At 35.0% G+C, this 13,478-nt stretch overlaps 1 protein-coding gene across 7 annotated transcripts in view; it reads left to right on the top strand.

Annotated features, from left to right (window-relative positions):
* COL24A1 (collagen type XXIV alpha 1 chain) overlaps window positions 1-13,478 on the top strand; it is a 308,258-nt gene that overhangs the window by 168,024 nt on the left and 126,756 nt on the right. For all 7 annotated transcript variants that reach the window (XM_074335081.1, XM_074335082.1, XM_019751779.2 and 4 more), the window contains 4 exons: window positions 7,372-7,425; window positions 9,646-9,699; window positions 10,665-10,718; window positions 12,110-12,163. In XM_074335081.1, coding sequence (XP_074191182.1) covers window positions 7,372-7,425; window positions 9,646-9,699; window positions 10,665-10,718; window positions 12,110-12,163 — 216 coding nt within the window. The remainder of the gene's footprint in view (window positions 1-7,371; window positions 7,426-9,645; window positions 9,700-10,664; window positions 10,719-12,109; window positions 12,164-13,478) is intronic.

The raw sequence follows: 13,478 nt of genomic DNA, 5'->3' as shown, positions 1-13,478 counted from the left end.
CTTCCCTTTTAGAAAACAGGATAAAACATTCTATTTATTCTAAGGATGATAACAGTCATTACCTCGGTATTAAAAGTAGGTTTAGGGCGTATAATTTAGTAGCCACACTAAGTATGGCAGTTATATCTTGTGTTCATCAAACATAAAAGAACATTGAATAACAGTAAAAATTCCCTATGTTTTTCCAGAACTTCAGGCTTCAGTTAAAAAGGGAATCTTCCTTTGTTTTTTAATTCAGACATACTCTATCTTAGTGATTTCCAATCTTTTCAAGAATGAAGATCGTTTTTACATACCAGCAAGTGGTAGTTGTGCTTTTACGAGTATTTAGAATACTCTCAGCACCTATATATGTAATTCCACAGCCCTCAGAGGTCTGAGTCCCAGAGTTAGGGAAAAACTACAAAGCACAATCTGGATTTTCCAGAAGAAGACTGCTGCAGTGGCATTTTGCAACAGGGTATTTATTAGGAATCAGCACTCGTGGAAAGAGGAAGAAGAAGCAGGGTTGGGTAGAGGGAGAAGTCAAACTGACACAGGCCCCACTAAGTCTCAACCATCCCTATAGGGAGCTCTGAATCCTTTATATCCTATCAGGCTGAACTGAGTGCCCAGGGCTTTTGTACTTTAACTCAAGTAGTCATGGCATATGGGCCACCCTGAGAAGAGTGCCTTTGGTCAAGAAGGTCCTCTGAAACTTGGAAGTTGAAGCTATGACAACTTCTTCCTTGAAGGAGGATCTGGGTGACCACCTTGGTGTTCACCAATTTGCTCTTTGTGTCACTTGGACTCACTTCTTCATAACCTTTTACGGAGATGCTCCTCTAAGATTCTGGTGGATTTTCTTCCTGAGGCAAAACTCAGGGGTTAGTGGTACAAACTATAGCCCCCAACTGTGCAGTTAGTTTTAGGCCCATAAATGGCATCAGTCTTCCCCCTCTTCCTGGTGATCACGGTGAATTAACTGTGACTCCCTTTTTCCTGCCTGCTGGTACCTGGACACAGGGAACTGGAAGTGCTTGGGGCAGCCTTAGGACTCTGACTGTGTCACCTGGTGAAAATGTGTCCTCTTTAGGGACCAGGGCCTACATTCTGCAGAGGTCATATTTTGTGGGAATGTGACCTCCACACAGATATTAAATAGGATTAATTCTGCATCTACCCCTTAGTTCCAAAACCAATGAATACTTTCTGTTCGAAACACAGTACCGTGTAAATGTCTTTGATTCAGTGTATACACTTTTTCATCCTATAGAATGGTGCCCTATCCTCATTAAGTATCACCTTCTAGCTGGCACTTTAATGACACCATCCCAGCGCTCTGTCAGGTTGGTAGCTTCTTGTTGTCATGTGGTCTAACTATTAGATTGCACAGACATAGGCCCTCTTTCACATCCTGTTTGCTGCAAAATGGGTTCCTTGGTCTGACACAATGATTGTGGGATCCTATATGGTAGATTAAACACTTTGTAAGCCCTCAGATATTGCTGCTAATTGAGGCCTGAGTGTAGTAAAACAACCCATTCCCAGAGTATATGCTGTATCTGTTAGAATAAATCCTTCCAGAATAAAATAGCCCTTCCAGAGTGAACTTGCCCACAAGTGGCTAGTTGGTCTTCTGGAAGAATGGCATCATATCACAGGCTTAATGTTATTTTCTGTTGTTTGCAGTTTAAATATTCAGTGACAACATAGTTAATTTGGCCTTGTTGAATGGGAACCCATGATGTCAGACCCATTCATACCTTCCATCTCTCCCACCATGTCCCTTCCATCCCTATGCCCATCATCCAGCACTGAGGTGACTGATGAGCAGTACTTGTTGATGACAACTTTCTGAGTCATTCTGTATCCTTCCAAGTACTCTCATTATTTACCATTTCTGGTAGATGTTAACATTTGAAACAAAGATCTTTGAATTTTGGGTCTAATATACCCATCCATATGCCTCTTTCTCAAACCCTGTTCCCAGTCTGATAATCTTCTCCCTTTCAGGTACCTAACCAACCAGTTGGGTCACTCACAAATGCCCGTAAATCTGTATATATTCTAACCCTGAGTCACTTTTCCTTCCCACAAAATGGATAATCTAGAGCAGTACCAAGAACTCCGACCATTATATAGACGTTCCCCTGCCATGCCTTCTAAGGCACTCCTGAGTGAGGCTATAGTCAGCTTCAGTTTGCACCTACATACTAAGTGACTTAGTTCAGGCTGCTATAATGAACTACCATAGATTGGGTGGTTTACACAACAAACATTTCTCATACTTTTGGAGGCAGGAAGTCCAAGACCAAGGCCCCAATAAATGCAGTGTCTGGGAAGGGCTCTCTTCCTGGTTTGCACATGGCTGCTTTCTCACTAACATAGTGGAGGGGAAAAAAAGGCTAGCTCTCTTTCTCTTCTGATAAGGACACTAACCCCATGATGGGTGCTCCACCCTCATCACCTAATTACTTCTCAGAGGCCCCATGTCCAAATATCATCACATTAGGGCTTCTACATATGAATTTTGAGGGGACACACATATTCAACACACCTAGTACTAAGCCTACCCATCCAAGTTTGGGCTTTTCTGTTTCTCCATCAGCTGATCATGGGGACCCCCCTGGAAGCCAAAGCTGTCAGCTGAAAAAGATATATTGCTTGGGAAACTGCTGTTCATTCAGTTTGTCTATGCCTCTGTGCTACTTATGTTCCATCCCAGATGGCACTGGAACTGTTTGACCTTATGTCTGATACAACTCAGCTTGTGACAGATAGATTCATATGACTTTATTTGGTGTCCCATCGTTAGGTGTTCCGTCTCTAGTAGAGACTGGTAGCACACTGTAATTTGTTTTTCAAAACACATATAATTCTCTGCCACAGATGGCATGGCCTTGTACCAGAATCCTAGGAGCCTATGTTGTGTTCTTCCTATCGAGACTTGCCGTAAGACCTATGTGGCTTCCTTTCTCACCATTGGTGATTCTAATACCATAGGGTCTGCTGATTCATATGACCCAAGGCCAGAACTGTTTACCTCACAGCTTGGACCTACTGCAGGAGTTTGTAAAATCCCTTGAGGTCCTTGTCAGGGTGTTAAATCCTGTATCTTGGAAAAGTGCTCCCAAATATATAAACTCTTACCTAATTGTTGTTATGTTTATATTTTTTTATATAATGTCATGGCTTCCTTGGAAGTACCTGTAGAATCAGGTCAAACGCCTACTCTTCCAGCTCCTACCAATACATATTAGCTAGATGTTTCACTCCTTTAGGGAATAGTCCCTTTCTCTTATATTACGCTCAGCAAGTTCCCCAGTGGGATATGCTGTGACTTACTCCTGACTCTTGGCATAATGGCCAGAAGAGGACGTATGGACAAACCCATTGGGAAACATGTTTTCTTAGAGGGAAGAGGTCAAACAAAGGGAGAGCAATAGCATATAATAAGGAGGGATAGTTCATTTCTTTAAGCACCTAGAGTTCAAAGACTTTGATGGTTCAAAATCTTTAGGGACCTCTATCCAGATGCCTCCATCACAAGTGTCAGGGCTCTGCATTTTTTTCCTCAACCAAAGTCCTGACCTTGACATAACAGACTTACTTGGTTAAGACTTTAACCTTATGTGGTCACTCTATTAAATTCTGGCCTTTTGCTCAGTTTTCTCTGCCCTTGCACTGGAGAAGATGAGCCTAAACTACCCATAGGGAGTTCTGGAGCTTATATGGCCCATCAGAGTAGTCCCATATTAGGCAAAAGTGGCCAGGCCTCTGCACTCTCGCTGCAATAACATCCTTCTGAACAACCAATGGGCCAATGAAGAAATGAAAGGAAAAATCAAAAGCTGCATTGAGACACATGAAAATGGAAATACAACATAACAAAACCTATGTGATACAGCAAAAGCAGTTCTAAGGGAAGTTCATAGTAATACAGGCCTACCTCAAGAAACAAGAACTATCTCAAACAATCTAACTTTACACATAGAGAATCTAGAAAAGGAAGAACAAACAAAGCCAAAAGTTAGTAGACAGAATGAAATAATAAAGGACAGAGAAGAAATAGAGACTAAAAAGACAATAGAAAATATCAATGAAACTAAGAAGTAGTTCTAAGGAAAGATAAATATAATTGATAAACCTTTATCTAGACTCACTAAGAAAGAAAAAAAAAACAGGGCTCAACTACCTAACATCAGAAATTAAAGAGGAGATGTTACAACTGATACTGATACCACAGAAATACAAAGGATCGTAAGAGACCATTGAACAATTATGGGTCAATAAATTGTGAAACCTAGAAGAAAATGGTTAAATTCCTAGAAACATACCATCTTCCAAGATCAAGTCATGAAGAAATAGAAAATATGAATAGATTAATTATTAGTAAGGTGATTGAATCAGTAATCAAAAATCAAAAAGTCCAGGGCCAGACGGCTTCACTGGTGACTCATACCATTCAAAGATTAGATACCTATTCTTCTCAAACTCTTCCAGAAAACTGAAGCAGAGAGAAAACTTCCAAACTTATTTTACAAAGCTATCATTATCCTGATACTAAAAACAGATAAGGACACCACAAAAAAAGAAAATTACAGACCAATATTCCTGATGAACAAAGAAGCAAAAATTCTCAACAAGGTATTAGCAAACCAAATTCAACATAACGTTAAAAGGATCATACACCATAATCAAGTGGGATTTATTCCAGGGATGCAAGGATGATTTAACATTTGTAAATCAATCGTTATACACCACATTAACAAAATGAAGAATAAAAATCATATGATCTTCCTAAGAGATGCAGAAAAAGCATTTGACAAAACAACATTCATTTGTGATAAAAACTCTCAGAAAAATGGGTATAGAGGGAATGGACATCCTAGTCAGAGCAGTCAGGCAAGAAAAAGAAATAAAAGCCATCCATATTAGAAAGAAAGAAGAAGTAGAACTGTCTCTATTTGTAAGTGACATGGTTTTATAGATAAAAAATCCTAAAAAACAAAGAACCTGTTGGAACTAATAAATTCAGTAAAGCTGTAGGGTATAAAATCAATATACAAAAATTGGTTGCATTTGTATACACTAACAATGAACTATCATAAAGAGAAATTTAAAAAATAATCCCATTTGTAATTATATCAAAAATAATTTTAAAAAACTAAGAATAAATTTAACCAAGAAGGTGAAAGGTCCATACACTGAAAACTATAAAACATTGATGAAAAAAATTGAAGACACAATAAATGGAGAGATCTTCAATGCTCATGGATTGGAAGAATTATTGTTAAAATGTCCCCGAAGCAATCTACAAATTCAGTGCAATCCCTGTCAAAATTCTAATGGCATGTTTCACAGAAAAAGAATAAAGAATTCTAAAATTTGTATGGAACCACAAATGAGTCTGAATAGTCAAAGCAATCTAGAAAACAAGAACAGCGGTAGAGGTACTACATTCCCTGATTTCAAACTTCACTACAAAGCTATAGTAATCAAAACAGTATGGTGTTGGCATAAAAACAGAACATAAACCAATGGAACAGAATAGAGAGCTCAGAAATAAACCCACATAATTAATATATGATAAAGGAGGCAAGACTATACAATGAGGAGAGACCACCATCAAAAACTGATAGTGGGAAAACTAAACAGTCACATGCAAAACAATGAAATTAGACAACTACCTTATATACGAAAAGAAATTCAAAATGGATTAAAGACTTGAATGTATAACATGAAACCATAAAAATCCTAGAACACATAGGTGGTACCCGCCTTAACATGTGCCTTGGAAATGGTTTCTTGGATCTGACTCTAAAAGCAAAGGCAACAAAAACAAAAATACACAAGTTGGACTACATCAAACTTCTGCACTGCAAAGGAAGCCATCAACAAAATGAAAAAGCAGCCTACTGAGTGGGGAAAAATATTTACAAATCATATATCTGATAAGAGAGTAACATACAAAATATATAAAGAACTCATATAGCTTAATAGCAACAAAAAAAATCCAATAAAAAAATGGGCAGATGATCTGAATAGACATTTTTCCAAAGAAGACATACAGATGGCTAACAGGCACATAAAAAGATGGTCAACCTCACTAATCATCAGGGAAATTCAAATTAAAACCACAATGAAACATCACCTCATACATATTAGCATGGCTATTATCCAAAATAGAAGAAATAAAAAATGTTGGTGACAATGTGGAAAAAAGGGAACCCTCATGCACTGTTGGTAAGAATGTAAATTGGTACAACCATTATGGAAAACAGTATGGAGATTCCTCAAAAACTTAAAAATAGAACTACTATATGATTCAGCAATTCTGCTTCTGGGTATTTATTGAAAAATAACAAATAAACAAACAAACACTAATTCAATAAGTTGTATGCACCCCTAGGTTCACTGCAACATTATTTACAATAGCCAAGATTGAAGCAAGCATCCACTGGTAGATGAATTGACAAAGAAAGATGTGAGATACACACACACACACACACACACACACACACACACACACACACACAGGAATATTATTCAGCCATAAAAAGAATGAAATCTTGCCATTTGCAACAACTTGGATGGACCTTGAGGATATTAGGCTAAGTGAAATATGTCAGACAGAGAAAGACAAATATTGCATAATTTCACTTATGTGTAGAATCTGAAAAAAAAAACAACAAACCAAAATCATAATCATAGATACAGAGAACAGATTGGTGGTTGCTAGAGGGGAGGGGGTTTCAGGGAGGGGGTTACGGGGAGGGCAGATTGGGTGAAGAGGGTCAAGAAGTACAAACTTCCCATTATAAACTAAAGGTCATGAGGATGTTTTGTACAACATGGGATTGTAGTCTATAATATTGTATTGCATATTTGAAAGTAGCTAAGAGAGTAAATCTTAGTTCTCATCACAAAAAATAATTTTGTAACTGTATGGTGAGGGATGGTAGCTAGACTTATTCTGGTGATCATTTTACAGTGTATACAAATATTGAGCCATTATGTTGTACACCTGAAACTAACATAATGTTGTATGTCAATTATGCTTCAATTAAAAAAAAGAAGTTATGAATACTGCAGTCTTTATAAGATCTACTGGATTGTAAATTCCACAAAGACAGTGACTGTGTTTGGATTTGGAACTCAGTGCCTCCCAACATGGGGCTGTAACATGTTAGACATTCACACATATGTGTTTATTGACTGAATAGATTAATTCTGATGTAAGTAGTAGGCTGGACACATATCCTAGGAGGAATTTTTCTCTAAGGTAAAATTTAGGTTAGTTAGAATGATACATAATGATTATAGATGATTTCAAACCATGATGCCAAATGCAATATATGTGTGTTTTCTGTTATTTTTTCCTAAAAGGGACCTGTTGGTTTACCTGGAGAAGTTGGGATGATTGGAAGCATTGGTGAAAAGGTAATTTGTTTCATGATTTTATTCAGTTGTGAAACTTCTAAACTATACTCAAAGGATAAGTATTTATATTATATTTTGTATTAATTAGAAATCACTCATAATTTCAAGCACATTACCTATACTAAGTCTCTTAAATATATTGAAATATAGCTAATGGCATATGTATTTCTAATTTTTAAAGGGCAGAGTACTTTTTGGTTGTAATGATATGGTTAAAGAGAAGAAACGAAACTGGTGGTCTAGGTTTATGACGAGAAAATATTTAAATCTATTTTATGAGAGCAAACCTCCTAAAAGAAGCAGCTTTGAAAGAGGAGAATAAGGTATCATTTTACTAAATCCAAGTCTCAGTCACAGTCTTTTTTTTCTAGTATGGAATGTAGTATGTAGTTATTCATGGATATTTTGGCTATTGTGATGGCAATTGCAATTTGCTTAAAGAGATCTTAGAAGTCATTACCTCGGGAGTGGCTTCTACATAATTGAGTTTCAAATTTAGGATAATTTTTAAAAATAAAAGTAACTATTTACTTGAAACCAACAAGGGCATTTTTTAATTTTAATTTTTGAATGGAATCTTATAATCAACTAGTAGGTAATAAACTACTGGATTTTTGACTGAAACATGACTTGGTGAACATAAATTATAAGCCTGATAGTCTAGTACAATTACTACACAAGGCTACTTTTGGGAATAATTAAGTAGAACCAGGACTAGAAGTAAATTAAATAATATTCTAGTTATTATTTGAAATTTTTAATTTAAATCAAACTCAACATATCTGAAATTAAGTTTAGCATTTTCCCACACTCAAACTGATCTCTTTCCAATTGTTTCATTTCTATTAGAGTGCCTTGCACCTACCAATATTTTTCCAATCTTCCAGAATAGAGTGAACCCATCTTAGAGTTTTCCTTTTCCTGCATCCTCTATGTCTAATCTTTTAGCAAGTCTTAGAGTTGTTTCTTCACAATTCATCTTTTCTAATAGTAAATCTAACGCCACCTCGTCAGACATACTCTTAGGAATTTATCTTAAATTTATCCTCTATCATATTTACCCTACCCTTCCCCATTCTATCCTCTAATCCATCCTACGTACTGTAAGCAAAAGACTAATGTTGATGGTTCATGATGAAACATTTTGAAAAACCTCCATTGACTCCCTGTTGTTGACCCTGTGAACTCCTCTACTTTGCTGTCAAGGAACTACATAATTTTGGCTTAACAAGTTTATCCAACAAATTCTCTAATATTCTCCAATATAAACCTTTCTCACTCCTCTGTGTCATATATACTTGTTTCTATCCTGTTACTGTTTTCTCAGTTTAGAGAATCTTCTCCCCTTCCCTCTATGAATTTTAAGCCAAACTGTAGGACTCAACTAAATTCCCATGTCCCCCAAAGTTTTCCCACATTTCTCAGGACTTCCCTAGTTTCTTCCCTTCCTGAACTTAAAATAAGTACCACACAACTTAAAATTTTATTGTCCTGTAATTCATTTATCTTTGTTAACATCATGTCTCCAATTAAGGGTAGACTCTGAGTCAAATTTCTGTTACAGCTCACCTAACTCTCAGTACATTGTTGATTTTGTTATTAACAGTATAACAAACACAACCTGAGCTCAGTTTAAACAATTTAAATAGTTTTATAATTTTTCATTCTGATTTAGTTACTTCTATGCTAGGTCAAATCTTCTACACTAAGATTTTGACAATCCTGTGAATTTCAATGTGAATCATTTCAGTCCTTTTAATCTACTAGGGATTTGGAATTTGATTATCTTGATCCTCCAAAATTATTTCTGTGAATAAAATTTTGTTCAATGGTTATAAAGATTAGTTAATTTTTACAATATGCTTTGATACTTTTAACGTTTTCATATTTTATGTCACAAAATTGTAAGCATTTCCACTTACAAAACTTCAATGTACAGTGCATGCTTAACTTTAAATCCTGTTTAGTCATAATTTCTATTTTCTTTATTTTAGTAAGAATTTTAATATTTTATCCCTTGAAAAATGTCATAAGAAGATTTTTATTGTATTAATAGTCTAGCAACTTTAGGGTAAGAATGCGAAATTTGTAAATTTTGAAATTATTGGTAATTAGAATAAAGTCTTCATGTATGATTCTGACACAATTTTTCTGTCTAGGCTTAGCTCAATCATGACTAATTAACATGCATCAGTTTCTCTTCTTTCTTTGCTTTAAAAGGGAGAGCGTGGAAGTCCAGGTCCAGTTGGTCCCCAGGGGGAAAAAGGTGCTATGGTAAGAGCTCAGCGATTTGAAAGATAAGTTTCCAAAGAACATAACAAATTTAAGGCATTCCAGAGGTGGAATTGCCTTGAATCAAATTTAAGTAAGTGAAAATACTATTTTTATAGTAAATTTCCTTTAGAATGTTCTTCCCCTTTAAACAATTTACCTTTTAGAATGCTGTATGTCATAAAAAGTTTTCGAATCAGATGCCTTAGTGAGATGTTTCTACATGTGATAGGAACTAGAATGAATAATTATTATCATTAGAAGGTTTTGTTTTCAGAAAATATATTGTGATGAATCTGGTGGCACATAACACTGTCTATAAATTCATTTTACCTAAGTTAATCTTTAGTTTTGACTTCCAGAAAAGCAGTATAAGGGTTTTTGGCTTTTTGGGGAAGTGGGCATGGCCGCTTTTTGGAGGGGCATGTCTTTTGTTTGTTTGTTTTTAGCTATGCCCAGTTGTCAGCCAGGAAATTTAATATACCCACAGGCTAATCAATTTCAGGGATTATTACCTTCTAAAACATTCCCAGAATCAGTGTTGATACCATAAAGGGCGATGTCTTTCTAATTTTCACAGACTAGTTTATTTGTACACATTCACATTCCTTCCTTACAAAATTCCATGACCTCTGAAAATGATAGGGTTTCATAAACTATATAACACAAACTACAGAAGATATGTGAATATTCACTTCTTAATAGGTTATAATATGTGATTCTGGTTAGTAAGTTTCTTTTCTAGGCAAAGACTTTCTAATAAAAGGATATGTAGCTTCTATATAATCATTTTTTTTTATTTCTATTGTCTATCTGTGGAACAGTTCTTGTGGCCTCTTGGATAGGAGGGAGAGATCTTATCAAATCATCACTTTTTATTATTTATAATTTACCGGTTTTTCTTCAATAAAAATAATGAGGTCTGATGGACAGTTTGTATGTCTTTCATATTTTTATTCAAATTATAGGGATATCCAGGTCCTCCTGGGACTCCAGGCCCCGTGGGTCCACTGGGATTACCTGTAAGTATAGAAAAGACTTTAAATCCTCTTCTAGAATGTCTATTTAAATTTAAATCCGTCACTTTGGTTATGCTATTTTTTTTTAATGCAATGTAAGTAATGTGTGAACTGATAGAGGCTGCTTCTCTCCCCCATCAACGTAAAACACTCCAGAATAAGTCATGGTATCTTGAACTTCCTCACCTCTGCTTGTTATATTATTTATGGCTCACTTCTAATAGTACAACCAGCTTCAATTCTGCAGCCTAAAACAAGCAAACAAAAAAACATTTAAAATTTATTTTGAGTGACCACATATAAGAACGTTCACAGGATCAGTAATCAATATTAGAAGTTAGATCAATTGGATAAACAAATCACCAGCATATGTTCCAACATAGTTTTCTTAGGAGTTTGAAAATATTTTCAACCAGATACAATTCATAGAGAATATACCTTTGTTAAACAAAAATGGAGTTTTTTTAAAACTCCATTTTTGTTTAGAGAAAAAAAAATGAAATCTTATCTCTTAAGGAATAAAGTTTGCTTATCAAAATTTGACAGTTACTGTGAACTTAAATATGAAAAAGATTAGCCTTTATAATCCCCTAAGCAGAACTATTCTTATCAGAAATGGTTTATGCTGTTTCGTGAAGTTTCTGTTTTGAATATAAGCTTGATTTTCAGTATATTGTTGACTTCTAAAATTAGGAAGACTGATCTAGGCCACAGTTACCAGTCTTTTTACTCACATAAGATAATAAATCAAGGTCCTGTAAAGGTTCACAGTTTTTAATCTACTTAATGTTATATAGGTAAATGAATTCTGTTTTTTAATTAAGTCTTTAGTGAAGACTATAGGCATAAAAATAATTCATTATAATTGACTTAATAAATAGCATCTTAATCTTCATTACAGGCTATTTTTGGTGGCATATTAATTTGGAACATTTTGTAACTTTTTTCATGGTAACAGAAAGAAATCGATTTTTATGTGATGTGGTTATCATAAATGTCTAGAATAATGGGAAGGAAATCTTGGAGTGATAGCCATTGCTTCTTTGATGAGTCAGGACGATTGGACTGGTCAGACTGGTGAGCAGGTATCTCCCTCCACCATCCGTCCATGTATGTTTCTCTAGAAAACTGCCTGGCTGGCAAATATTCAAAGCTTCCCATTCTTTGTTCACTGTGTAAACACCCAGAAATGAAACTTGTCCAATAGTATGATACATCAAAAGCAGAATATTGGGAGAGGGAAATATAGTATATGTTTAATATTAAAGCATATTTTTAAGGAAACTAATCAATTTTATACTGACTTCCTTCCCAATTACATGTCATAAGAAAGGTTATAACTAATATTCTGCTAACATTCCTATAAATTCTATTTTTAAATTTTCAACATGTAGGGTCACGTGGGGGCCAGAGGACCACCTGGGAGTCAAGGTCCCAAAGGACAAAGAGTAAGTTATCTAATGAAGGAAGTACCTTAACCTCAAAAATTGACATCATATAATGATAAGTGGTCAGCAAAAATAACTTCGTATCTTCTGTATTGTGCTTAGATATTGTTGGATTTTGTCCTTGTTTTCTTTATATTAGATGAACTACCTAGAATATCTAAAATATGACATAATCATTTATATAATTTATTTTATTTTATCTTTTATGTTAGTTTCAGTTATACAAAACAACATAATGGTTAGACATTTACACCCCTCACAAAGTGAGAACCCCACCAAGTCTACTACCCCTCTGACATCGTATATAATAGCTGTTACAATACCATTGACTATATTCCCTATGCTGTATTCCATATCTCGTGACTATATCTATATTATATGTATATAATATATACATATATGTATATATTTAATTATAGTTGACATTCAATATGATTCTACTTCAGCTTCAGGTGTACAGTGCAGTGGTCAGGCATCTACACAGTGTATGAAGTGATCATTTGTTTTTTAAAAAATCATACACTTGTGTTTTATTTTTTACAAATTTCAGTAATTCATACAGAATTCTTCTTTCTTATTCCCAATTTCCAGTTTCATTCTTTGGGGGAAAAACTATAAATGTGAAGATGTTTAAATAAATTATTTTTCTACTCACAAGAAACTCATAGCAAAGAATAGTAACATGACAAAATAAGAGCAATGGGAAATGGAATGAAGATACACAGGATGGATAAGAGTTTATTAATCGTAGATCAGAGGTGATATAATCATCATTATATAAGAATGAGTCATACAGAATTAAATGAAAAATCTCCCTCTCTGTCTTTTAAATGTTAGATCTTTTTTTTTTCTTTAAAGAAATAAGAACCACAATTTATTGCATGCCTGTCACATGCTTGGCACTTTTACATATATTATCTTAATACTTAAAACCACCCTTAGAAGGAGAGGCAGTATCTCAGATATTATAGATGAAGAAAACGGGGCTCAGAGTGTTCTAGTATATGGCCTATAGACACACAGAGCAAAGGCACAACCAGGATTCGGACCTTAGTGTGTCTAGCTCCAAAGCCTATGCTTATTCGATACAACATGGAATAGTAAAGCATATCTTTTCCTTGATTAATTTGAATATGTGGGTTTTACGAATTCTCTTTTCCCCTTGGCTTTATCTTGACTTTTACAGGTAGTAAATAAAATACTTAAAAATTCTAAGACTGTGGCCTCCAACTGACAAAGGTTAAAAGCAAAACAAAAACTGCCGTCTTCCTGTTGGCAAATCGGAGAAAAGTGTTACAAATATTCATTTTGAAAT

This window comes from Rhinolophus sinicus, linkage group LG06 (genome assembly GCF_036562045.2).
Source record: "Rhinolophus sinicus isolate RSC01 linkage group LG06, ASM3656204v1, whole genome shotgun sequence".
Taxonomy (NCBI): domain Eukaryota; kingdom Metazoa; phylum Chordata; class Mammalia; order Chiroptera; family Rhinolophidae; genus Rhinolophus; species Rhinolophus sinicus.
Note: the sequence above shows the minus strand (reverse complement) of the source record. Positions and strands in the feature narration are given on the sequence as shown.